At 38.3% G+C, this 27957-nt stretch overlaps 1 protein-coding gene across 1 annotated transcript; it reads right to left on the bottom strand.

Moving 5' to 3' along the window:
* Positions 1-1103: 1103 nt before the first annotated feature.
* Positions 1104-27901, bottom strand: ADAD1 (adenosine deaminase domain containing 1). The gene is made up of 12 exons (XM_006081657.2): positions 27860-27901; positions 27186-27368; positions 26028-26216; positions 23520-23687; positions 20537-20605; positions 16046-16171; positions 12139-12262; positions 10188-10358; positions 9036-9265; positions 5688-5925; positions 3338-3470; positions 1104-1271 (listed from the first exon to the last, which is right to left on the bottom strand). The coding sequence occupies exons 2-12, from the start codon at positions 27358-27360 to the stop codon at positions 1158-1160; spliced, it is 1737 nt and encodes a 578-aa protein (XP_006081719.1). The 5' UTR covers positions 27361-27368; positions 27860-27901; the 3' UTR covers positions 1104-1157.
* Positions 27902-27957: the final 56 nt, after the last annotated feature.

Genomic DNA, 27957 nt, shown 5'->3' with positions numbered 1-27957 from the left:
ACAAATTTCATGCACTGGGCCTCTAGTAAATTTGATAAAGATTCAAGCTAAGAGGAATAAAGTCTGAGAAACAATAATGTTTAATTAATTCACCTGTGACTGAAACTAAGGAATAAATTGAAGAGGCTAAAGTATGAAATAAATGCATAGCTTCACTAAAGATACATATTCTAACTCAAGAGTAACTAAACTTTCCCTTCTCATCTAAGCACTGTAATTATATAAACAAATATAAAGCTAAACAATCTTTTATTGATCTTATTATAAAGAATTAATTCACATTTGAATGGATCTTATAGGACACTTGAAAATGAGCATTTATGATAATCTTCTATTAATCAGATTAACTCATTTATCAAATTATTCCCTCACATGTTTAACATTTTTCTGCATTTACATGTGCAGTTTGACATAAGAAATGGTGTTTTAGTTACTGCTCTTTACTATCACATAGTATGGTGATTGCAAATATTAGTCACTCAAATGTCTGTTGAATTAACCAACAAATGAGTAAAAATTATTATTTGTATTCTTGGATTTTAATTATTAATTTAAAAAAATTAAGTGAGCCTGGCTGGTGTTGCTCGGTGGTTGAGCATCAACTTATAAACCAAGAGGTCACGGTTCAATTCCAGGTCAGGGCACATGCCCGGGTTGCAGGCTTGATCCTCAGTGTGGGAAGTGCAGGAGGCAGCCAATCAATGATACTCTCTCATCATTTATGTTTCTATCTCTCTCTTCCCCTCCCTTCCTCTCTCTGAATCAATAATAAAAAAAATATATTTTAAAAAAATTAAGTGAGATGCCAAGACACAATGTTGAATATCTTTTGCTGTATGAATAGCTTTAAAACAAAAACTTAAAAGAATTTTCTCTTGAACTGCAAAAAGGGTAATGGCTTTATTTATTTTTATGTTTGTAAAAATAAATACAAAATGGCCACAATAATGAATAAGGTAATTATTTTTCTAAAAATTAAAACTTCAAAACCCTAATGCTTCAATGTACTTTGACATGAATATTTACAAATTTTCATCTCTAGACAGTGCTATTGTAAGATTCCGATTTTGAAAGCTGAACCAATTATATTTTTAATTTACTAGTCAAAACACACCAAAAAAAGAAAAGATTTTTAATGTGACAATGGATTGCCTAATTCACATACTAAATTGCTCTATACAGGGAGATTTCACAATCCAGGCGCCATAGCCATGCTGCTGTAAGTAGGATTTCAACAAAGTTTTAGCTTCTTGATAGGATCCAGACAAACACTATAGGAAGAAAAAAAATTGAATTATAGAACATAGGCAGAATTTGGCTTATGAAAAATAAGTATCCCTAATTTTGTCTCTTCAGTTTGACATTTTAAAAATTAAAATATTTAATTACTGCCCAGTCAGTGTGGCTCAGTGGTTGAACATCGACCCAAATGACTTTTAAAGCTAAGTTTTAAATTTAATCTAAAATAATTTTTTAAAAAATTTTATTTGTGGATTGTGCTTTTGGCTGTCATATCTAAGAAAATTTTCCCTAATCTAAGAATATAAATATTTTCTCATGTTTTCCTTGGAAGTTTCATAGTTTTAGCTTTTTTAGATCTATGATCAATTTTGAGGTTCTTTTTTTTTGCATGACTAGTATAAATTTAAATTAATTTTTTTTTATTTTACTCATGGATATTCTGTTGTCCCAGTACCATTTGTCGAAAAACTATTCTTTCTCCCATTAAATTACCTTAGCACCTTTGTACAAAATCAATTGACCATAAGTATGTGGGTTTACTCTATTTCATTGATCTATCTGTCTCTATCATTATATCAATACATTGTCTTGATTACTGTGCCTTTTGAAATGAGGTAGGATAAGTCTACCAATTTTATTCTTTTTAAAAACTGTTTTAGTTCTTCTATATCCTTTGGATTTACACATCATTTTAAGAACCAGCTTGCCAATTTCTACACAAAAGCTTGCTGCATTTTTTAAGGAGTTCGCACTGAATGCATAGATTAATTTGGACAGAACTGACATCCTAATAATAATGAGTTTTCCAATCCGTGAAATGGTATATCTCTCCATTCATTTAGGTCACTAATCATCCGAGAGATGCAAACCAAAACAACAATGAGGTACCACCTCACACCTGTCAGAATGGCTATCATCAACAAATCAACAAATGACAAGTGCTGGAGAGGCTGCAGAGAAAAAGAAACCCTCCTTCACTGCTGGTGGGAATGCAGACTGGTGCAGCCACGGTGGAAAACAGTATGGAGTTTCCTCAAAAATTTAAAAATGGAACTGCCATTTGACCCAGTAATACCACTTCTAGGAATATATCCCAAGAAACCAGAAACACCAATCAGAAAGGATATATGCACCCGTATGTTCATAGCAGCACAATTTACAATACCCAAGATCTGGAAACAGCCTAAGTGCCCAGCGCAGATGAGTGGATAGAAAACTGTGGTACATCTACACAATGGAATACTATGCTGCTGTAAAAAAGAAAGAACTCTTACTATCCACAACAGCATGGATGGACATGGAGAGTATTATGTTAAGTGAAATAAGCCATTAGGAGAAAGATAAATATCACATGATCTCACTCATTTGTAGGATATAATGAACAACATAAACTGATGAAAATAGATCCTGAGACATAGAAGCATCAAACAGAGAGTCAAACCTCAGAGGGTAGGCAAAGGAGGAAGGGGGTAAGAGATCAACCAAAGGACTTGTATGCATGCATATAAGCATAACCCATGGACACAGATAGTAGGGGTGAGAGGAGGTGGGAGCGGCCAGGGAGAGGTCAATGGGGGAAAAAGGAGACATAGTAATACTTGAAACAATAAAGAATTAAAAAAAAAAAGAAGAAAGAAAAAGGTTATCTACATCACTTACTTACTCAGGCCCAAATCACCTGCTGAAATTAAAGCTATTTCACAAAATTAAGACAGAAAAATTAATTTATCTATCATAATGTGTTAATTTAGAATAATTAACTTCTCTAGTTAGCACAGTTAATATCATGTACAGAAGAAGCTTTGTTCTCATTTTGTTTCTCTGGGCATGACAGCAGGTTTGAGCAATGTCAAAGTACACATCACACGAAGCACACACCCCATGGCTACTTTAAGTGACAACACTTACTTATATTTCCAGTTTCTGGCATGTTTATTTAAAAATTAAGTTTACCACTACATGGCACTATCCTATATTCAGGAACTATTCAACCAATTTTTGCTACATATCATAAAGTTCCTACTTTATGATATGTTACCTTATTTTTGTCTTAAATTATATTCCTATGATCAATTGCATTCCTTTAAGGACTTACCTTAGCTGCATGATATGTACTAGCTTCAAGTACATCCTCTTTCTTAGCTTCACCAGCAAGCAGGTTAAATCGACTTAGCATTGCAGCCTTACACAGCCGACTTGCCATGGACACACCACTTTTAAATGGAGAACTGTGAAAGAAATGAAGCAGTCACTAATCATTATTCAACAATTTATGCAGGGCAACTGTAGGGATTAAAATCAACATAGAATAGACAGGTATTTACCTCGATTTATGTGCAATACATATAGTGAAATTTTTTACATAAAATATTTTTAATATAATTACCGTCTGAAGTTCATTTCTTTAATGAAATTACATTTTAAGTTATTATAGTGTCAAATTAAAATTGAAGTAGAAGATGGATATTTGGTAAATTTTTATTGCTTAAAGTAAAATTAACCTATGGTGATTCAAATTAAAATAGTGGTTCTACTAAGAACTGTCCAGAAGGGGGCACAGAAATATTTTCTGAGATAAAAATGTCCTGCATTTTGACTAGGGTGATGGTTACACAAGTATGTATATATGTCAAAATTCATGAAACTGTCAGTGCATTTCACTGTATGTCAACTTTGACTTGCTAAAAAAGTAAAATATATACACCAACCTCCTGATCCTCCATGTATATGGGCATGTATGCACATGTAGATATATTTTTTTCTATGTTTTTATATATCATGAACGTTTTTGCTATTGAAACTCCTTTCCTTCATTATATCTTCTCATTACTTGGCTCTTGTGACAGATTATAAAAATTGTCCAAATCCTTCGTTTCTCCATCTCCATGCTTTTAACAATATCGTTTTTCAGACTGACCCTTCAAAAAGTGGTGTTTGACTTCCCCTCCCCTTGAATCTGGGCTAGCTTTGTGACTTGTTTTGGCAAACAGAATAGATCATGTGTCACTTCTGAGCTGGTGCCTCAGGAGGCTTTGAGTTCTCATTCTCTTGGGATTCCTTCCTCTACCATGTGAACCAGCTGGGACTGGTCTCCTAGAGGCTGAGAGAACACAAGGACCAAGTGGACCTTCAGTTAACCTAGAGCTGACCCTACATGCTTGGAGAAGCCCAACCAAATCAACTCAGTTGACCTAAGGACTTGTGAGCAGTAATAAGTGGTTGTTTTTAAGCCAGTAAGTGTTGAGGTAATGCAACAACAGTTAACATACACTCATGTGTTTGAAAACTACTGACCTCTCTATATGAATTTTCCACCATGATTTTCGTTCTGGTAGTTTTCACGTGATTCTCTTGGGCTTTTCAGGTATAAAATAATACCATATGTAAAGATAGTAATTTTACCTCCTCCTTTCAAGTATTTTATATCTCATTTATTTCTCTTATCCAAAATGCATTAAGGTTACTGTTAAATAACAGTAAACAATCATTTTTGTCTAGATGTTAGTGAAAATGCCTTTGAAATTTCAATTATGATGATACTTTTGGATTAATAAAGATACATTTGATCCTTAACAAAAATATCTATTCCTGCTTTATTGAGTATCGTTATCTAGAATAGTTGTAGAACTATGCCTCCTTAGAATTTATAGAGATGTGATATTTTTCCCTAGATCAATTAATCTGACAAAATACATTAATAAGAGTTTCTAACATGGTGTTATTTTTATTATTACTACCCACACATTCCTAGAAAAAATACCAATTGATATTGTTATATAAAATACATTATTGTTTTAATGTATTGCTTGATTCTGCTTCCTAATATTTTATTTAAGCAATTTTGCTTGGATATAAAAGTGAACTTGGTCTGTAACTTTTGGAAGAAGGAGCAGAAATCTTCTATCATATTTAAGTATCAATGATACATTTGACTAATAAAAGCATTTGATGGTTTCCATCTTTTTAGATAATATTGGAAATTTCTGCTTTGTAAAGGTTTATAAAATTCCTCTGAACCATCTCAGAATGGTGCTTTCTTTGAGGAAGAGTTAGGGCACCTTCTTGATAACTTTCACATAATCTATTTAGGCCCTGATGGGTTTGGCTCAGTGGATAGAGCGTCGGCCTCTGGACTCAAGGGTCCCGGGTTCGATTTCGGTCAAGGGCATGTACCTTGGTGGCGGGTACATCCCCAGTGGGGGATGTGCAGGAGGCGGCTGATCGATGTTTCTCTCTCATCGATGTTTCTAACTCTCTATCCCTCTCCCTTCCTCTCTGTAAAAAATCAATAAAATATATTTTAAAAAATAATCTATTTAGGTTTTTCCCTCTTTTGTACCAGTTTTAGAAATATTTTTTCTAGAAATGTATGCATTTCAAACTTGTATTAAAATGTATTCTTTTGCAAAAGTAATGTGGTTTTTGAAGAAATGAATTATGCTAACCTTTCAGTGATCTTCCCACTTTGGCCATCCACAATCTCCAGTGAAATGTCCCCTTGTGCCCAGTTCAGACTCAAGGACCTATAGTCCACGTCCGTTTGAAGCAGAAATGCAGAGGGCACTAAGCTAATGTGAGGTCGGTTAACCAAGTAAAACATGGGAAGTTTTGAAGTGAGCGCATCGTCAACACGTTGTTTGATAGCAATTTCTAAGCCTCTAGTATCACTGCAATTCCCATCACCTAGAAGGCAAAAACAGGACAAACACTATCAACATCAGAGATTACACACACCAAAAAAACACACAGAAAAATGACTGGAAAGAGTCTAACGTCCATTTATTTATCCTTCATCCTGCAACCTTCCCTCTCTCACTTCTACTCTTTGGCAGCTAATTCTGTAGCTGGGCAAGGTAAGGACAGTCAGAATCTCCATTCAAAAAAGAACTTTCTATGAAAAGTAACAAATTCAAATTCCAGTGAATGAGAGCACAGAGTCAGAGCTGACCCAGAAGGAAACTGGTACTTTTTACAGGTTTTGCCAAACAGAATTAGCTCCTTCAGTCTTGCTTTCTCAGACTCCAGCATGAAATCAGTACTTACTGCAGCAGGTAAACATGGCTGAGGAAAAGCTGGTGAAAGGGCAGTATTTTTCCACATCTACAGGCCACAAATTACAAGTGCTCCAGTACCACAATGTTCTGGTTTCACAACACATTTTTTAAAGACTGTTTCTGGTTAAAATTGTGGGCAATACCAAAAACTTAAGAGTTCTCAGTTAAAATAACTGTTGAAGAGAACTCAAAAAGATACAATGTTATTAGTATAATAAAAGGGCTGCATCAAACTTAATATAGAAGTTAGGGAACAGTCATTCCTATTTAAAAATTAGTAATTCTACAGTAGATCTCTTTTGTCTTAGAGCATTAGAGGTTGTTACAACAAGATAATCTTTATATCAGCAGTTCTCAACCTGTGGGTCACGACCCCGTTGGCGGTCGAACGACCCTTTCACAGGGGTCGTCTAAGACCATCCTGCATATCAGATATTTACATTACGATTCATAACAGTAGCAACATTACAGTTATGAAGTAGCAACAAAAATGATTTTATGGTTGGGTCACAACATGAACTATATTTAAAGGGCCAGAAGGTTGAGAATCACTGCTTTATATACTACCACTAGATATATTTCACAAATAAAGTTTTGTGTCCACATCATTAGAGATGTTGAGTTAGACCCTGGAATCACATTCATTATGACTATTTGAGAAATATAAATGAGTTTAAAAGAACACGAGTTGTTTCTGACACCTTTTTTCTAAGCACTCCTTTGAATGTTCCAAATCAAGAGATACTGATGCCCTGGCTGGTTTGGCTCAGTGGATAGAGGGTCAACCTGCGGACTGAAGGGTCCTGGGTTTGCTTCTGGTCAAGGGCACATGCCTGGGTTGTGGGCTTGAACCCCAATAGGAGGTGTGCAGGAGGTAGCCGATTAATGATTTTCTCTCATCATTGATGTTTCTATCTCTCTCCCCCTCTCCCTTTCTCTCTGAAATCAATAAAAATATTTTTAAAAATTAAAAATAAATAAAAGATACTGAAAAATGAAGGCTAGTTAAAGATATACTTGGACACAGAAAAAAGCTAGGAAGACACAAGGTTTATGGAATAGTCATTGTGTCAATAGTGGATAGAAAATGAAAATTCAAAAGAAAATATTACATATTATTACATACTGTCCTGCAGACTAAATGTGTCACCACAAAATTCATAGGCTGAAACCCAATATGATAGTATTTGGAAGTAGAACCTTAGCAAGGTGATTAGATCATAAGGATTCCAATAATCAAATCAATGCTTTGGAATATGAGAAAGCAAAAAACAATCAGAAAAACAAAAAGAAAAATATATAAAGATTTGAGTAAGGAGCCTCTGGGACAACTTCAAGCATACTAACATTCACATCATGGGGATACCAGAAGGAGAATAAAGAGAGCAAGATATTGAAAACCTATTTGAAAATATAATGACAGAAAACTTCCCCTACCTGGTGAAAGAAATAGACTTATAAGTTCAGGAAGCACAGAGAGTCCCAAAAAAAGAGGAACCCAAAGAAGCCCACACCAAGACACATCATAATGAAAATGCCAAGGGTTAAAGACAAAAAGAGAATCATAAAAGCAGCAAGAAAAGCAGTTAGTAACCTACAAGGGAGTACCCATACAACTGTCAGCTGATTTCTCAACAGAAACTTTGCAGACCAGAAGAGAGTGGCAAGAAACATTCAAAGTTATGAATAGCAAGGATCTACAACCAAGATTACTCTACCCAGCAAAGCTATCATTTAGAATTGAAGGTCAAATGAAGAGCTTCTTAGATAAGAAAAAAGTTAAAGGAGTTCATCACCACCAAACCAATATTACATGAAATGTTGAATGGCAGAATATCCTACATATATATTCAACTGAAGAAACATTCCCTACAAGAGAAGTTCCTAAAAAAAGGGTATAAAATATGCAGAACTATAAAAAAATTAACAGAAATAGCACCAACTAAAAACAAAGCTATTACCAAGGTGGGTATCTAAAGCTTACACATCGAATTGTTACCAAAGTTTACATGCTTGGAGAAGCCCAACCAAATCAACTCAGTTGACCTAAGGACTTGTGAAATTAAAAATAAGCAAAAAATAGCCAAATAATGACAGTATTTAACCTAAAAATAGCCAACAGTAAGCAAAAAATAGCCAAATAATGACAGTATTTAACCTAAATCTTGGAAAGAAATAAGACTCTATGAAAACTATAGAAATGAGCCCCAAAATAGTTTGTCACTGAAATAATGTCTGGAAAACCATTTAAATATAAATACAGCATTCTGTAATATCCCCCACCAAAGAAAAATTGTGTTCTACTTACTTCCTATGCAGAGGATCAAGATCATAACCAAATATACGAAAAAAGCAAAAGGGTAGGAAAGAACTAAAATGGGCACCTAATGAATTTCTTATTTCAGGGATAACTAAATGTAAGCTATTAGATTTGAGAAGTTCAAGGAAACAGCTTCCAAAAGAAAGGGGAAGATTGAGTATTGTGCAAACTAAAGTAAAAGTTTAAGACAGAATACATCTAACTGGCTAACTTAAAATATTAAATATTAGCCTCTGATAAGGTGACAAAAGTCACTTGTGTGATTCCAAGTTACCATAAAATGAAAAGCTTAACAAAACAGTGGATCTGGTTTTTTTTCCCCCTTAAATATAACATCACATATGGACAACCTGATTTTAATACTGATAAATACAGTGTATTTCCTTGTAAAAGCACCAGGAGGTACTGAGTCCACTCACCAACAACTATGCCGCTGATATAAACTGGCTGTATGAAGTGACTCAGCAGTGCCCCCTGTACACCAAGCACTTCCCATTTCATCAGTTTGTCACTTGAGGACATACTGCTTACTCTATTGGCAACATCTGCAGGACAGTAGACAGTCAGATAAATTTTGCCTTCAACAGCAACATGGAGACTCAGTTCTTCATTGGCTTCAAATGCAGATATTGAATGTGGATTAAGACGCCTGAAGAAAGAAAATTTCTTCCTTTAAAAAAACAAAGCTGACAAAATAAAAGTTACATGTACCTAAGAATTGTTCTTGAACATGTTTAACTGGCCAGTGTACATTTAATTCCAATAACAGATGCAAACCAAAAGCAAGGTAGGAATGGAGTGACCTGGTTCCAAACAGAAAATAGCTACATTTAGATATTCCGACAAAGATAAATTTCATATTATTGCCATTCTTTGTATCTTAAAATCAAAGGAAAACCTAATATTTTTGTCCTTACCACAGTTTCTGAGTTATTTTTTTCTGTATGAAATTTTTCTAAAACTACAAAATAAAAGAATTGAAGAAAGAAAACTATTTTTATTCAATCTCCAATACAATGTTAAAATAATAAAATCTAAAATTATTTTTCTTCAAGTTTCTCTCCAGGAACACTCATTGCCTTTCTTTTCAAAGATGTTAGTAAAAGAATTTTTAAGATGGTCGACTTCAAGAGAATTTTACTTTCTTTGTGTTTCTCTGTATTATTTAATTTTCATGCCAAGGCTACCCATTCATCAAGATAATGAAGTTTTGGCCATACACTCACCAGAAAAATACAATGCATTCATTAACTCCTGTATTAGTATGTGAAGAGTGCATAAATCCATAGTTTTCTAAAGTTTATGAATTCTTCCAACTAGAAAGGAGAAGATTTTCAATAGCACCGAAAAGCAGGTGCTGAAGTACATCCATATTTAATTAGTAGTAATAGATCAGATTGAGTGGAAGGGAGGGAGACAGAATTTGTGGCCTCTTGTAGTCTACAAATAACACATCAAGGCTGGAGGGAAGTATGTAAGATACAATTTTACTTGTGCTACTGTTGAAGGGATTCAGAATACTTGACATGGCCATCCCAATTGCTTTTAAAAACAACTTCTGTAATACTTACAACTGTGACTTAATCTGGGCTGACCCTTTAGGCAATTGGTTCATATAGAGGTAAACATTGATATTCTGTTTGACAGTGAGTAAATTCGAAGCTGGTTCTGTACAAAAAATTGATTTTTCCATCATAGCAGGATTTTTGCTGTAGAAGAGTAAAAGTTGTCTATAAAAGTACCTAAAAAAAATGAGTTATAACTTTATCAAGTTATACAATTTAAAAGTAATTATCTTAATGAGCATCATATTCCTATGTGTCATAAGCACATAGGAATATGTTGACATGTATGTTAACATTTTTTAAATTGATAATAACTCCTAAAATAATCTTAACCTTATTTAATGAAGAATCAGTCCCTTGAGAAGTCCTCAACTGGAGCCCAGTCTGCCCCATGACTTGCCTTAAAGCAAAATTCTTCCTTGACTACCACTCTACTCTCACATTTGAGTCCTCAGCTATCATATCCTGCAAAAGACCCATTTTCCTATCAATTCCTCCTTCCTTTCTCAGATTTTGAAGACAAAAACACAAAAGCATAGTTGTGTTTTTACAACTAATTAATACAATGAAGACCATAGTTGTATTAAGAAGTGAAGCAGATCTCCTAAAAGACACTACTAATCAAATCAGGGGCAAACACTATTCTGCTTATTAAAAATGATTTTAATCCTATTATGTAAATGATAGAAAAATTATGTAAATGATAGTAAAATTAAGCATCAGTACATAACAATGCCAACCATGGAAAGAAATGAATCCAGAAGAGGCATCTTTAAAGAGGTCAAATAATACGAATAGCACTAAGGGGATGGGAGGACAATGTGCTGCATTGCTTTAATGGAGTCCCCCCAAACTTTCCTTTTAAGATTATAGGATTCCTTCCTTATAATCAGAGATAAATACTTAAGTGTTTCAGATAAAGTCATATAGTTAAATTTGTTTAAAAAAAAGAAAAAAGAAAAAAAACGCTCCACTCCTAGCTGGTCTGGCTAAGTGGATAGAATGTCAGCCCTCGGACTGAAGGGTCCCGGGTTCAATTCCGATCAAGGGCAGGTACCTCGGTTGTAGGCTCAATCCCTGCCCCTGGTTGGGGCTCTTTCAGGAGGCAACCAATCCATGTGACTCTCTCACATTGATGTTTCTCTATCTTCCCCTCCCTTCCATTCTCTCTAAAAATCAATGGAAAAATATTCTCTGGTGAGGATTAACAACAAAAAACACTCTAGCACTTCATTATCCTATTCTTACTTATGAGTATGTGAAAATTTCCATTAAAATGTTATATGTAAAAGTAAGTTTAATGGGATAAGCAAACCAAAAGTTGGTGGATACTGTGGGAGTAACACTTACTTTCCACTTCTTCTGTTTCATAAGGGATTTCCAATCAGTAACATTCCTGGCTTCTCCCTCCTGCCTGCTATCAATTCCCTTGTAAGGAATGGAGTGACTGATGAGTTTGGAGAAAGAAACTCGGCATGATCCTCTCATCCCCTTTCTCTCTTTCTCTTTGAGATCTGCCTGTCTCAAGATGCCCTTATATACACTCTGTTACATGGTAAATTTGCACAGCCCTCATGAATGGAAACCCATCCATTTCTGGTGCTACTTTGGATAAGTATGGCTAATTCAGGGGTGAAATACTGCCAATCCTACTTGGCCTAGATCTAAAGCTATACTCTCCAATTACTTTCATTGGTAATAAAGATGATATTTTTATCCTTTAAAAGGTTGTAGGACTCTTAATACTGGAATCATAAGGTCTTGATAATAAAGCTACATCACAGTTACTATGACAAGGTTTCCAAAAGTGTCATGGAAATAATCAGATCATTGGATAAATAAGAGACTGTCACATCTTTGGCTCAAATATCAGTCAAATTCCACTTGTAAATAAAAACATATTCACATGGATTGAGAGCATTAGTACTTGACAGCATTTACTGTGTCTGTTACCTACCTAAGGAGAGACCGTCTTGCCGTAACAACAGCATGTGTGTCATGCAACACTCTTCCATCCGGCTTAATGCACTGGCTGTAGTTATACTCGCCTGTGCCGAGAGCCACGACTTCGTACCGTCCAGCTAGAGGGGAGCAGGTACAGCAGCAGGTTATTCTGACCTCCCTCTTCCCTAGGTTCAAAATCTAGCTTAACATTTTAAAATTAGTAAAATACACTGACCGAAAAAATGGAAAAATAATTCTACAATTTCAAATACAAGTTTGAGTCTTCTAATAAGCAAAAATTTAACAATACTTCAATAGCTCAATTAAAACAGCATATTTTATATTATGATTTTTCATCTCAATTTTTACCAAGAGCACCAGAATCACCAGATATTCTTGGTTTTCCAATATGCATCTATACTTCATCTAGATTTACTGAGCTTGCTAAGAGACTTCATTTGCCCTTCTATTACTATATTAAGCAGATTGTAGATAGTGTCTCTAACATTTTTTTAATCTACTCAAACTCTCTACAAACCAATTTCTAGTTTCTTTGCTCTACTGAAATGTTTTTTGTTTTTGTTTTTGTTTTTTTAATAAACAAGCACCTATGCTCTTTCCAGTAGTTTTGTTCCATTTACTTTTGCTGCATCCTGTTTGAGATTCTCTTGACACTATGCTCAGAAAAGACACTGTTCTTTTTTCCTTTCACACCTAACCATGGGGTCTTTCTATATAGCCTGATCACTAGTTCATTGCTCTTTTTCTCTAAATATTCTCCTCTGAATATCCTGCTCATTCTGTCTTTTACTTCAGTGTTAATGCTTTCAGAAAATCTCTCCTCTTAGTCTTTCAAAGTTCAGTTTCCCATTTGAAACTACCTAAAGGACTTCCATTAAATTTAAAAAAAATGTTGAGGTCCTAACCAGTACTAACAAGTACTGAAGTTAGGTGCTGGGAATAAATAGCTCAGCCAGACACCCTCATGAAACTTCTAATAGGAGACAGAAAAAAAGACTAAACAAACCACAAATTGTGACAATGGCCTTGGAGGAAACAAGCATGGGACTGATGTAAAGAATAAGAGGGAAATATCATCTCTTGCAGACCAGCTGCAGAATCCCTCTCTCTGAAAAGGAAATGTAAATTTCAGGATGAGGAATAAGCAGCATGGGGGCGAGGTAAAGAGTTATTTAGGCAAGAAGTAGTTCATGTAGTCCCTGGGCTAAGAGAGACAGTATGGCTGCTTTGGTAGAGGGTAGTGAAGGGCATGGCATATGATAATGTTAGAAAAAAAAGGCATCAAAAACCATGTTAAGGAGTTTGTGGGTTTCACTAAAAAGCTATGGCAAATCTACTTAAGGCAGCAAACACCACAATGGGTCACATCCTGTGTGGGGATTTCACATGTAGGGTCCAAGAAACTAAATTAAAGGAGGCCTGTTACTGTAATCTAGGTAAAAGATAACTTGAGTCTCAAATGATGGGGGTTAAATTGGAAAGAATTATCAGATCTGAGGTATAGTTTGGGGATATAATCAAAAGGATTTAGAGATCAATTCTAGGGAGTTAGGAAAGGGGATAAAGAATGGATGACTTCGATTTGTAGTCTGGCTCAGCAACTGGGCGAATGCCATTTACTGAGATGGAGAATGTTAGAGGAGGGGTAGGAGTGGATAGTGCAGCTGCTCCATGCAGTAAGGGGTGGGAGGTGGTAAAAAGGGATGTTATGAGATGGTGATGTAACTTCTGACTTATAAAGGGCAATAGTGTGGCCAAGCATTCAGCTTTTTTTCTCAGCTCTGTAATTCGACCCGAAATGTTTCATGCAGATACTAAAGCTTGAGGATGCAGAAAAAAGAAGGGATACCTTAAAATGGCATTCATCAAGATGGGAGGAGAATGGAAACAGAATTTAAGGGGAGGGATTAGTCTTTAGGAGAAGAGAGCCCTCCTCCACTCCAACAGTAGAGAAAAGGTGGATACAAGAGGAGGAAAGTACACAGATATGGTGGCAGAGGACAGAATAAAGTCTGGATTTGATAGTTTCTTACAGACCCAATTAAAAACCATGAGGCAAGGCCAGTAGGTGACAGTAAGAATGGAAGAGAGGTTGTGGGATATTTGAGAACACAGGAAAAGTATGAAATTGCCATCACAGGGAATGTGTGACCAAGTCCGCTGCAGATGGGCTGGCTGGGAAGTGAAAAACACCCATTTGAGGTTTCTAATAATATATTCAAGTATGTATTGATTGTGTGAGTTATTCTAAAACCAGATTACTCTTCTCTCCCACTCTCTTCTTCCCACAACTTCACATCAGCTTCCCTGTGTATATGAAAACACCGTTCTCCCATGAAAACTTCAAATAATTTTTTTAAATATTTTTTCTCTTCATGTTCATGTCTATCTCAACTCTAATGTAGGTACACCATCACAACCACCTTAGCTGTGATTCCCTAATTCAGATTCGATCCTTGTAATGTTTTTTAAGAATTGTGTTGACAGCCGAGGCCGGTTTGGCTCAGTGGATAATCACAAATGTAATTTATAAAAACTTTACTAAACACTAAGTACTAGGCTAATACTTTATTTATATTATCATATCTAACCCTAACAACTCAGTGAAGTAAAAGTTATGATTTCTATTTTTAAGAAATGAGAAGAAATTGAAGCAGAGAGATCTCTGTGAAAAATCAATAAAATATATTAAAAAAAAAAAAAAAAGAATTGTGTTGACTATTATTGCTTAAATATCAATTATCTTAATCATCACAAATGTAATTTATAAAAACTTTACTAAACACTAAGTACTAGGCTAATACTTTATTTATATTATCATATCTAACCCTAACAACTCAGTGAAGTAAAAGTTATGATTTCTATTTTTAAGAAATGAGAAGAAATTGAAGCAGAGAGATATTAAGTATATAACTTGCCCAAAGTCACTGAAGTAGCAGAACTGAGTTTGACACTAATGTTCCCAACAACTGGGATACATTATCAAGCCCTGTTCAAAAATATTTCTCCCAGTTTACTTTCAACCTCATTAAATCCAACTTTTAAGCCACTCCATAATCTGGTAACATCTTACCAACTTAACTATTTTGTATCATGCCTCATACATATTCTTCTGCACTTGCAACAAACTTCCCTGTCACTGTCCCATGCATAGTGTTTCACTGCTGTTCTCTTCCCTCCTGTCTGTGTGTGTGTCAGTCTATCTCTAAAGATGTCTTCCTTTCTTCTATTTATCCAAACCTATTAACCCTTAAAGATCCAGCTTAAGTCTCCCCTGTTCCCAAATATTTTAACCCAATCAGTTCTTTCCTATCTATGAATTCTCATGCATTTTTGGATTATAGAAAACAGTTTTTAACTTTTATCATGACTTAATAGAAACCAAATCCCAAATTGTTTTATATCATCTTTAATATCTTATTCAGAATATAGAATTCAAACGCTTTTAATTAATGATCAATTTATAGCATTAGAGTAAATAAAAGATAAAATGTAGTGGAAACACACATAATATCCACAAGAAAAACCAGAGGATTCATGGTTTTTCATATTTTCATCTTTTCTGACTTGATAATGAAAAAAGTATGTTGATTTTTACTGAGCCCTTCTCAATGCTTATAATGGGAGTTATATTTCAGGTTATTAAATTGTGGAGTTATCATTCAAAATGTTAGGCATTTAACCATTCTGTAGTTGTCTATTGGTTACTGGTCAGTATACTTTATGTCTACCTTTAAGAGCCTTTGTGTTTAATAACCCACACCTACTAGAAAAGGCCACTTCAAATCAATAAACACCATTGTCAATAGGAGCAAAGATAATTAAAATATTACAACAGTATAGTTCAAATCATTAATAGTTTTTCTACACACCAACACATCCCAAATATTTGGACTTACCTCTTTCGATTACAAAGGCAGCCAATGAATTGCTACATTTCACATATTCTGAATGACTAGAAATTAGTTGATTAAATGTTTCTTTAACAATATGAGAAATCTTTGCATATTGCATGTGTCTCCTTTCTAGAAAAACAAATCAAATGCAGTATGAATTTAAACAACATCGTGCTTTCTCCCAGAGACTTCTATTATCCTATTATAATCTCACTAGAGGCCTGGTGCACAAAAATTTGTGCACTCGGGGGTGGGGACCCTCAGCCCGGCCTGTGCCCTCTCGCACTCTAGGACCCCTCAGGGAATGACCACCTGCTGGCTTAGGCCCGCTCTCGGGGGATTGGGCCTAAGCTGGCAGTCAGACATCCCTCTGGCAGCCTGGGAGCCCTCAGGGGATGTCCACTTGCCAGCAGGGAGCAGGCCTAAGCTGCAGTCGGACATCCTTAGTGTTGCTGAGGAGGCGGGAGAGGCTCCCACCACCACCACTGTGCTGGCAGCCATCAGCCTGGCTTGTGGCTGAGCAGAACTCCCCATGGGAGCGCACTGACCACCAGGGGGGCAGCTCCTGCATTGAGCGTCTGCCCCCTGGTGGTCAGTGTGTGTCATAGTGACCAGTCATTCCCAGTCGCTCTGCTGTTAGGGTCAATTTGCATATTACCCTTTTATTATATAGGATAGAGGCCTGGTGCATGGGTGGGGGCCAGCTGGTTTGCCCTGAAGGGTGTCCCGGATCAGGGTGGGGGTCCCCACTGGAGTGCCTGGCCAGCCTGGGTGAGGGGCTGAGGGCCGTTTTCAGGCTGGCCAAGCCCCCCAGCAGGGACCCTCACCCCATGAGGGTGTGGCCATCCTGGGTGAGGGGCTGATGGCTGTTTGCAGGCTGGCCACGGCCCCCAGCCACCCAAGCTCCCAGTGGAGGCTGGCTGGAAGCAGGTATCTGGGATTTATTTATCTTCTATAACTGAAACTTTGTTGCCTTGAGCGGAGCACACAGCTGCTGGTGGGAAGCTTGGCTTCCTCTATCGCCAGGGCAACCAAGCCTCCTGATTTCTCCAGCTCCACAGCTTCCAGCCGCCATCTTGGTTGGGTTAATTTGCATAGTTGCTCTGATTGGCTGGTGGGCGTGGCTTGGGGCATAGCGAAGGTACGGTCAAATAGCATCTTTGTCTTTTATTAACGTAGACAACTGAAGAAGTTAATTTATAAATATATGTAAGAAAGTTTATGTCATGATTGTGGGTTCGATCCCTTGTTGGGGAAAGTGTGAAAGGCAACTGATAGATGTTTTATTCTCACATTGATATTCCTCTCTCTCCCTCTCTCTCCCTTTCTCTCTCTCTCTCTAAAATAATCAATAAAAGCATGCCCTAGGGAGAATTAGAATAAAGGTGTGTGTGTGTGTGTGTATACACTTTTATTATGTAGGCACACATAATGAAAGTGTGATGTTTGCATTCTCAGCTAATATTCTGCTAACTGGATACAACTCATTTCAGTTAGGTCATTTACTTGTTTTTGTTTATATTTTTAAAACTTGAATTTTTTGTTGTTGGCAATATTGTTAATGCTCCATTCTGGGCACAAACAGGTAAAGTCACATTATCAAAAAGTGAAAGAATAGTCAGACAGTTAATTACAAAATAAAATTCTGGGGGGGCGGGGGGGAGGATGGACTCGTGGATATGTTCTCTTATCTAATCACAGAGTATACCATGTGGAGAAGCAAATTATTACTGTAATTGCATGCTAGCATATAGTTCACTCAAATTGGTCAAAATCATCAATGTGTGGTGTGTAAATCTGGTTTGGGTCCTTATGTAGTAAAAAATATGAATGAGGAGGACTCGGCAACTTGGCTCTGCTTGCCACCAAGAGAGACAAGAGAAGCAGTATTCAATTTAGTGACATTTTAAAATTTAACTATTTTTTTAACTGAAATAGCAATACAAGAGATATACATTCAGAAGAGAGTATAAGATTAGGAAACCCAGAAATGTGTTTGAGACTTGGCTAATGGGTATTTGATGGTCTAGAGTTGGCAGAAGTATATAGAAGAAAGTAATCATTCCTTCTCCAAATGCAACCACTATTACCAGGTTGTTATGAATATTCTGAAAAACAATCTGTAAGTATAAATCAATTTCAAAAATAAAACACTACTTTTTGTATTTTCTTGGTTCTGAACATCACTCAAGGGTATACATTAGTGCTACACACCTCATTCTCTTATTAGTTCTGTAGAATGAATGTACTCTGCTATATTTAATCACATCCTAAACAGTTAATTATTTTGTGTTATCATATAGAATAGAAAAATATACTTCAATTAGAACTGACAGAACAAGAATTGTTTTCCAAGAGCTGTTTTGCTACACATTAAAACGTTTTATAAGATAAGGAATATTTGTGAGTTAGCAATACAGATACACCTTTTGATCTTACTCAGTGTTAAGGAACTAATGAATATCTATCAATAATAAAAGCATAATATGCTAATTAGACCGGACAGCTGAACAACCTTCCCATCCTTCCAGACGTTCTTCTGGACGTCCTTCCAGATGACCTTCCAGACGAAGCGGGGCTGTGAGGGCCGAGCCCCTTGCACGAATTCCGTGCATCGGGCCTCTATTTGTTAACATAATCAGATCTTAGTAAATGTGTGTCTTACTAGGGTGCATGTGAAGGAATAAGGAGCAAAGTCAATGCTCCTTATTCCCTCTAAATGTGTGCTGGCTACTGAGGGAATAAAATGTTCTCACAAATTACTGGAAATAAAGGGTGACAATAAAATAACAAACAATGCCAATTAAAACATCTCTTTGATTCTAAATTGTTAATTTCAAGTAATCTCTACTACGTGAGTAAGCTGAACCTGTCATCAAAGCCAAAATATCACTATTTTTTATGAAGATATGGTACAGTTAGAAATATGGCCAAGTAAACAGGCTATGAAATAGTGATAACCTCTATAACTGGCCCAAAAGGAGCTGTTCACATTTTTGTAGGTGAGAATCTTTTTCTTCAAAAACGATATCATCCATTCCTGTGTTTAAACATATGCTTGAAGGATGGTGTTTGTTCTCCCTTTTCTGACACCAATTCGTAGCAAACCTGACTCTACTCCTGTGTTTCCTTACACATACTGTTAACCACATACTCTTTCTTCCTCACAGATTGATCTGTTTCTCAAGGTCCTACTAATCTGTGTTTTATGCCAACCACTGAGAACTGGAATTCTGTCACTCTGTTCATTAAAAATGTCCACAGAGGCTGAAAAAAAAGACCAGAGCTCCTTGCCATGTTAAAAGGTCACTGCTGTTGGATGGGGCCCTTCACTGCCCTTCTGCTCATTGATTCATTAGGTCTAGTCCTTGCGAATGTGCCTCTCTTCTCTGGCCTGACCTTCCACTCCATACAAGCAGGCAAATGTGCAAAGCCTCTTTGTTTTACAAAAATAATGGAAAACTAAGCATTCAGGATAAAACTGTTCTCAAATCCTAATCTCTAGATATAGAAAAGAGACTATTTTTCACTTTAATTCTACAAATACTCTAACTTTAAAATCTGAAGTGTTACTACTATGTAGGCAATGTAAAAATTAAGAATACTTTCCTGCTGTGCAGGGGATTTATAACCTAATGGGAACTGTATACAGTAACCACCACACAATGTTGAACATGAAAAAGTTACTATCTAGTGAGCATCTACCATATGCCAGGCCCAGATCTAAATACTTTACACTCCTCTCTTTTTTTAAAAAAATACATTTTATTGACTTTTTTACAGAGAGGAAGGGAGAGGGATAGAGAGTTAGAAACATCGATGAGAGAAAAACATCGATCAGCTGCCTCCTGCACAGCCCCCACTGGGGATGTGCCTGCAAGCAAGGTACATGCCCTTGACTGAAATCAAACCTGGGACCATTCAGTCCACAGGCCGATGCTCTATCCACTGAGCCAAACCAATTAGGGCTACACTCCTCTTAATAACCCTATGAGGTAATTACTATTATGACCATTTTACAGGTGGAGAAATTAGATGCATAGAAAAGTAATCATTCCTAGGTAACACAAAGAGTAACTGCAACTGCAATTGTAGTTTGCTTGTTTTTTTGGGGGGGGGGGGGCTGAGTGACAAGTAACTACCATTAAAAAAATGTGAATAAACTATTTGACATGAATCTCCCAACCATCAAGCACCAGAAAGCCACTGGTTTTCATTAATGATAAGCCCACCAAGGCAAAGAATTCTCAAAAAAGTAGTTACATGAAACTAACTATCTCCTTCTAGGAAAAAGGCATTTCTTCCACCTTTCTTTCCATTTCCCATTTCTCTAATTTTTAGCAGCATATGAAATTTTCCTCTTTGTGGAAGTATGCCAGGTTTGAATGATAAAATACTGATGTATATTTTCATATTTATGCATATTTTAATTATATGTTATCATTTTTAATTGCATTACTCTGCTAAAAAGGAATACCAGAAAGGACTTCCTACCATAATGCACCTTTGAAACGTATGCTGGTTCAGGTGAAGCAGCAGGTTCTGCAGGGATAGGAGGAGGACCTGTAAGTAAACAAACATATAAGGAAACATAAAAGTCATTGCTCCACACAGCAGGTACCTTACTATTCTGTAAAACAACAGCAATTCAGGAATGATTACTTTCTTCTCTATATTTCTGCCAACTCTAGCCCAAATACCCATTAGCCAAGTCTCAAACACAGTTCTGGGTTTCCTAATCTTATGCTACTACTAGTGGCCCGGCACGAAATTCATGCACATTAAAAGGGAATTAATTAGAGGAAATATTTTAATATTGCTATTTGCCCTTTCTCTATAATAAAAGTGTCAGAGATGAAAGAAAATTAGTAAAATGTATATGAAAATCTCTCATCAGAGTCTGGGGCACGCTGTGGAACCTAGAGTCAAGTCCTTGCCCACCAACCACACATGCTTCGAAAATGCAGGAGACCCAGACCCAGCCAGCCCCACCCCCATTGGGTGAGACCCAGACCCGGCCGGCCCCAACCTCGTCTAGCCCCTTTGGGCAGGGGGGGCGCAGCCTCAGGTCCTCCAGCCTGGCACTGGGTGAGGGGTGCAGTCTCAGGTCCCCCGTCAAGCCCTGCCAGGTGGGGGGCACAGCCTGAGGTCCCTGTCAAGCCCTGCCAGGCGAGGGGCTTGGCTTGAGGTCCCCTGGAAAGCCCCGCCAGGCATGGGGTGTGGCCTGAGTTCCTCCATCCAGCCCTGCCGGGGAGTGTGTGGCGTGAGGTCCACTGTCAAGCCCCACAGGGTAGGGGTCGTGGCCTGAGGTCCCTCGCCCAGGCCAGGCGCCATGCAGCCTCAGGTCCCTGCTGTTCGGTCATGACATTACAGCGTCCTGGCTAGTTTGCATATTCCTCTATTATTATATAGGACTAGAGGCCCGGTGCACAGATTCGTGCACTGGTGGGGGGGCATGGCCTGTGGGAATCGACCTGCTGTGGGAGCGCACTGGCCACCAGGGGGCAGCTCCTGTGTTGAGCATCTGCCCCCTGGTGGTCAGTGCGCATCATAGCGACTGGTCAACTGGTCGTTCTGATGTTCAGTCACTGCGCTTTTATATATATAGATTATATAGGATAGAGCTTGCTTTGTAAATATGTGACATTCTGAAAAGAGGTTAAGTAGGGAGCGGCTATAGAATCAAGCCGTGGATTGACCTGTGGCAGAGCCACAAACAAGTCCCAGTTTGGAGGGGCAGAGCCCTCTTAGCATAATTAAGCTTAACCTTATAGCCCTCCCTAGTTTCTACCTAGGTAGCTAATGGACTGTGGGAGGTGCAGTAAGTGCTGCCAAAATAAGGTGAAACTCACAAGAACATTGTAACTATGTTGACCACTTCCTTGTTTTTCTCTGACTATAAAATAAAGTCTCAGCTTGCAGGCTGGATCTTTCTGTGTCCTCATCCAGGCATGGGAGATCTGCTGAGCCCCAGTTGTATTCTCTTTGTCTTCTTTAATCCTTCACCACCCCTCCTCAGGTTCACCCTTGGCTGTGCTGGCACAGCACAGGTTAAAATGAAACCCTGTTTTAGACGCTTAAGAACAATTTTCTATTTACAGTAATACTATGTAAAACATTTAAAATTAATATTCTATTAAAAATTTAATAAGTAAATGGACATGGACAATAGGGGGATGAGAGCATGAGTGGGGGGGAGGATGAGGGTTTAATGGAGGGGATGAGGACACATTTGTAATACCTTAATAAAGAATTTAAAAAATTTAATAAGTAAAAATTATAATATTTTTGTTCAATCCCATCACTTCCCCCAACTTCTCCCCCACAGCTGTCAGCCTTTCTCTATCTATGAATTTGTCTCTATTTTGCTAATTAGTTCATTTTGTTCATTAGATTCCATGTATAAGTAAAATCATATGGTACTTGTCTTTCTCTGACTGGCTTATTTCACTTAGTTTTTTTTTTTTTTCAAACTATAAGAGAAAGTTTATTTAGAAATGGGCTCAGGAAACAAGTTACAGAAGCAAAAGAAGGGTGCTTGGAGTTTAGGAGAGAGAAGGGTGGAGGTAGGTGGAGAGAAGGGCCTGGAAAGGTGCAGGCATACTCCCCAAAGGAAGAGCACCTCACTTAGTATTTTAATGCTATTTTACTAGAGTGTTTTCTAGGGGAATACTACATTCAAAGTTTTCAAAGTTTTTAGTCCCATTTTTTGCATTAGCTTTGCAATTTGGTTCCAACGTTAGAAAATCCAGGAAAAACAAGAAAACAAGACATTAAACCAAAGGGTAAACCAAAATGTAACCTAACATGAGACATGACAAAAATTGCTTACTATGCTAACATATATAACACATTAACATATTCCTCAAATTAATATTTAATAAGAACTACCATTTGATCATATACTATTCACATACACTGCTTAAAGGCTTTGCATGGTAGCCACAGGAGGTAGGTACTATCATTGTCCCCACTTTTCAAATGATGAAGACTTAGGCTTAGAGTGCAAATAACTTGTCTGTCCAGGGTCAATATTCCAACCTGAGCAATCTAATTCTGGAGTTTACACTCTTGCTATGCTACCTTAGGCCATTATTTTCTCAAGTAATTCTAGTATTACTGAATTTAACACAGGCAAACTTCACAAAAATTGCATTAAAAACCTCTAAGTATTAAATGCACAGTGTTAAATATAAGAATCCACTAATTTGCATAGAAAAATAAGTTTCGGGACTCAAACCCACTGACAATCTGACAAGTTATCAGACAGCTGAGCAACATGTTTTTCTCTTATGGGACTGAAATATATACTATGGTTAAATACATCAGCAATCAGACAGCAATGGAAGAAAATTATTCAAATCCTGCTACAAAGAGTGCAGTTGCGAAGTAACTCTCCATTAATATAAAATCTTTCAAGTTATTCCTTCTAAAAATAATAAATTTTACAAATACTTTATAATCAAGAGTAATTTACCTGATGTTTCAAAATTTCTTGGCTCAGGTTCATCCAGCTGTAGAAGTTCATCAAGAGCTAATTTTGCTGCATTGGATCTAGACTCCTTTTTATTTTGTCCCAGTCCAGTCTTGTACTGGATACCATCGACCACAGCACAAAAAGCAAAATATGGTCCCAAAACGTTACCTTGAAAAAGAACTCAGAATAAATGCTGCAAAAGATGTCTGTTACACAGGAAAACATCCAACTACAAAATTGTGGAAAACTAGCTACCTCGGCCCATCAGTTTTTCTGTAGGGCCAATACAGGTGAAAGGAAAGCTGGGTGGGTCCCTGAACTAATTCTGAGGAGTCCTTCAAGTAGCACAGCTGGCTCCAGACTCAGCATGAGCATAGGGCCAACTTTACAGTGCAGCCATATATGGAGTGGCAGTGTCTTGAATAATGCCTGGGAATGAAAAGCATCCATATATCTATCAAATGACAAATTACAGGCAAAATGTGGAGCCTCTGGCAACACCTTCTTCTTTCAAACTTCAATACCAATAAAACTTAATTTCTTCCCCCCTTTGGGTGCCCTGATACTCCCCCCCCCCCCCCCGATACTTTTAAAAGCTCCAGAACAGAAAGGATTCCTTTGAAGAAATCCTGGACACCTATTATCAGGGAGTCACTGTAAGCAACTCAACCCATCACAGTCATAGGGCAGTTGGAGGAAGGGGAATTAACAAAGAAAACTGAAACATAAAGATGTCTTGTCATCCAAAATCTCTAAGATTACCTTTACACAATTACTTTTACTAGATTTCATATTTGCCTGATAAAAAATGAAATGGAATCATTTCCTAAATTTACAGGCCAAAGAATTTTCCAGTTCAAATTTTCAGACTTTAGGAGGCCTTTAGGTAACTTCAATCTCCACTCTCATTAGAGATGTCCAAGTATAATGTCACTCCACATAAGCCTTTATCTTCTCTTCTCAAATATTACATTAACTGTTGGTTGTTTTTGAAGAAGTACATCAAGATTACAAGCAACTCCTGATTGCATTTGGGAAAATTGCTTTCCTTCCATCATCTATGACAGTGGTTCTCAACCTTTGGCTGCCCAATTAGAATCACCTGGGAATCTTTTTAAAATCCTGATTTCTGGCCCCATCCTCCAGAAATTCTGTTTCGTTGTGGGCTAATGTTGTGGCCTCACCCCATAACAAAGAAACAAAATTTCTGGAGGATGAGGTCCAGAAATCAGGATTTTAAAAAGATTCCCAGGTGATTCTAATGTGCGGCAAAGGTTGAGAACCACTGGTCTATGACCTCAGTTTCTTCCTTCGGGACCACCTGGGTTCCAAACCAAATTTACTTAACCTGAGGATATTTTGTATATTTACAAGTGGGTTGGATGATTGTTATATGTGAGCATTACTCATCAAATCATTAATAAGTACCCTATGTCATCATTCTGGATGTGTTTAAACCTGAGTTTCTCAAACTTTAGTATGAATGGACCTAAGTCACCTGTAGAGTGCGTTAAAAATACTGATACTCTGATCTCTCCACCAAACCCACTGAATCAGATTATTTGATTAGTACTATGCACATAAAATAAACACCATTAACAATCAGTGGGTTGTGTTTTTAGTAGTTTCAGTTCAAATCACTGAAGATTTGCCCCGATCAATTTTTTCTGTAACCAATAGTTTACATTTTCCAAGGGCAATTTGAGAATGGAGAAAAGCTAACCAGTTACATAGAAATTAAACACAGAGGTATTGATCACATGAAGTAATCCAACCTACAGTGACAAGACCTAGGAAAACTCCCTTCTACATTAAGACCCTATTTGCACAGATATGTTTAAAAATTGTCAATGCCTCTTAGGAGCACTTATTCTCTTATCCTCCACTTTCCTAAAGTTCTTCCAAGTCTCTGGTCATAGGTGATGAAATCAGAAGCCGTTTTCTGCATTTTACTGATTTGTATTCCTGGAGCCTTCCACGGGCACAATGTGGTAACAGGGTCTTCTGGTTACTGGGCATTTTAGAGAGAACCGAGGAAATAGTCTCAGACAGGACTGCTGATGAGTACCAATCATGTGTTATTTTGACCTCTGATCTTTGACTTTCAGAAGCCAAATTTGGCCATAATTTTTGTTAGGCATCAATATCACAGAATCCTGCTAATAAGATAATCATAGTCCAAATACTTAACATCCCTAAAAAGCATGTTTATTCTACAAGTATTTACACCTGTGTATAATACACAAGGCTGATGAGATTTCAGTTCAACCAGCCATACACAAAAATTAAAATCCCATGATTATAAATATTTTGTATGTGAGTTACTTGCAGATTCCAAAAGGCTAAAGAAATATTAACATAACATTTTCTAAAGTATACCAACCAAAAATAGTAGTTATCTAACCCCAACATTATGTGAATATAGAAATTCACTGCCACTTATATGCTCTGCTTTTACTAGGATAATATTTCCCCATCCTGTAATAACCAGACACGGCATTCACTTGCCTGTTGTTACCGTTTCCTTAAGGTCAAGCTGAACCCGCTGCATTTGTGCAAACTGGTGTAAGGCTGACACAGGGTTGATCTCTCCACGTTTGTATTTCATTATAAATTCCTTAGGTATTTTTTTTGGAGGAAGGACAGGATTTGAAATAGATGAAAGACCTTTGGAAAGCAATGGTTCTGGAAAATTACCTAAAAATAAATGTTTACGCTTGTCAATTTGATGCATTAAAAAAAAAATAAGACATTGTCCCTCACACACTTAGTCATGTGTGGTTTTCATTCCATGTATCTCCTAAACAATTTTGGCACAAATGCCAAACGCAGCCTGTCATTCTGTATAATGTATAAATCTCTTGGAATACCAAGGCTATGTTGCAAAGAAGGCCTATCACTGTCATGTCATAAGTGCTATCAAAGAATCGCAAAATCTTAGTCATGTCAAGGTCTTCAGGGACTCTCTAAGCCAGTGGTTCTCAACCTTCTGGCCCTTTAAATACAGTTCCTCATGTTGTGACCCAACCATAAAATTATTTTCGTTGCTACTTCATAACTGTAATGTTGCTACTGTTATGAATCGTAAATATCTGATATGCAGGATGGTCTTAGGCGACCCCTGTGAAAGGGTCGTTGGACCGCCAAAGGGGTCGCGACCCACAGGTTGAGAACCGTTAAGCCATTTTTACATGCAATGTCACTAAGGCCTACAATGGAGGAAAACACACATCTGGGGCAAGAACCTCGTTTTTGGTTTCCCATGGACTATTTTATATTATCTTTCACCTTGAGATCGGTCCAATTTGTAAAGGGTGCGTGCCCCTGCTGTGTACTGAACACTAACGATGCTAGGGGATCAGTGGTACGCAAGCCAGTCTTCGCCGGTCCCCTCTCTGAAGGGGTGACAGCCTCACCTCCATACGGCAAGGCACACCTGAGGCGGCTGCACCGCCAAGGGGTCAAAATGACTAGCAGCCAAGGGGGGAGGGTTTCCAACAAACTTCCCACAGCGCTGGGAGCCCTAATGCACGCTCCGGGCGGTGCCCGGCCACAGAGACGCGGCCACACATCCAGGAAACATTTAACCGGGGGCTCAAAGGAACGCGCTGGCCAGCTCAGCCTGAAAAAGCTGAGGCCCGACTGCAGGTGAAAAAGACGTCGTACCCGTCACTGGTGTGACCTTGGAAGCCATGCGGGACAGGCTGTCACTTTCCGAGGACTGCGCTGCGGGCGTGGTGACCCTCTGGGCGGGTGGCTGAACCGGCAGGTTCTTTTTCAGCATCTGAGCAAAGCTAGGGACCTGGGAGCTCTTCTGAAACCAGCCATTATTGGAGGTCATTTTCTCACCTACGAACGAGACAAAGTTGGCAGGAAATGATGTACGCACGGCCGCATCGCCAACTGGCCTCACGCCGCTGGCGCCGGCTCATTCCGCCCCCGCACCACGCCCAAGAGGAAAGCCCGAAGCCCTCGGAGACCAGGGGAAAGAAGCTGAAGGAGACCGCGCCCCAGGGGACCCGCAGCGCCCCTTATTGGCCTCCGGTTGTTGGCCTCCCTTCGGGCCCAGATCCCACCCACCGAAGTCGTCCTTCCGGCCCTGCCGGCCCAACCCCGCGGGCGGGCAGTTGAGGCCGGGCCGCAGGCCCCGAGGCTCCCCAGCCGACGCCATTGCTTCTCCACCTGGCCTCAACCTCTCCCGCAGGATGCTGTGCGTGAGAGCCCCGCGGCCAGCGCTGCGGTTTTCAAAAGCCGTCTCCAGGTGGGTGGCCCCGAGGCCCTGATGGAGGCCCCGATGAAGCCCCTGTCCCGCCCCGTCCTATCGCCAACCGTCTACGCACCTGGGCCGCGCCTCCGCCTCTGCGCATGCGTCTGTCTTGATCGTGAGAAGTCGCTGAACGTCACGTGAGCCGGCGGCCCTGGCGCAGGACTCGTGCTC

The sequence above is a fragment of the Myotis lucifugus genome, unplaced genomic scaffold, assembly GCF_000147115.1.
Source record: "Myotis lucifugus unplaced genomic scaffold, Myoluc2.0 scaffold_1, whole genome shotgun sequence".
NCBI classification, from domain to species: domain Eukaryota; kingdom Metazoa; phylum Chordata; class Mammalia; order Chiroptera; family Vespertilionidae; genus Myotis; species Myotis lucifugus.
The sequence above is the reverse complement of the archived record's forward strand: the minus strand, read 5'-3'. Positions and strand labels throughout refer to the sequence as shown.

Coding starts and splice junctions, on each gene's coding strand:
- ADAD1 (XM_006081657.2), bottom strand. CDS start 27,360: ATGACCTCCAATAATGGCTGGTTTCAGAAGAGCTCCCAGGTCCCTAGC. Junction 20,606..23,519: donor AAGAAATTTTGAAACATCAG/GTAAATTACTCT, acceptor GTTTACTTACAG/GTCCTCCTCCTATCCCTGCA. Junction 16,172..20,536: donor CGTTTCAAAGGTGCATTATG/GTAGGAAGTCCT, acceptor TTGTTTTTCTAG/AAAGGAGACACATGCAATAT.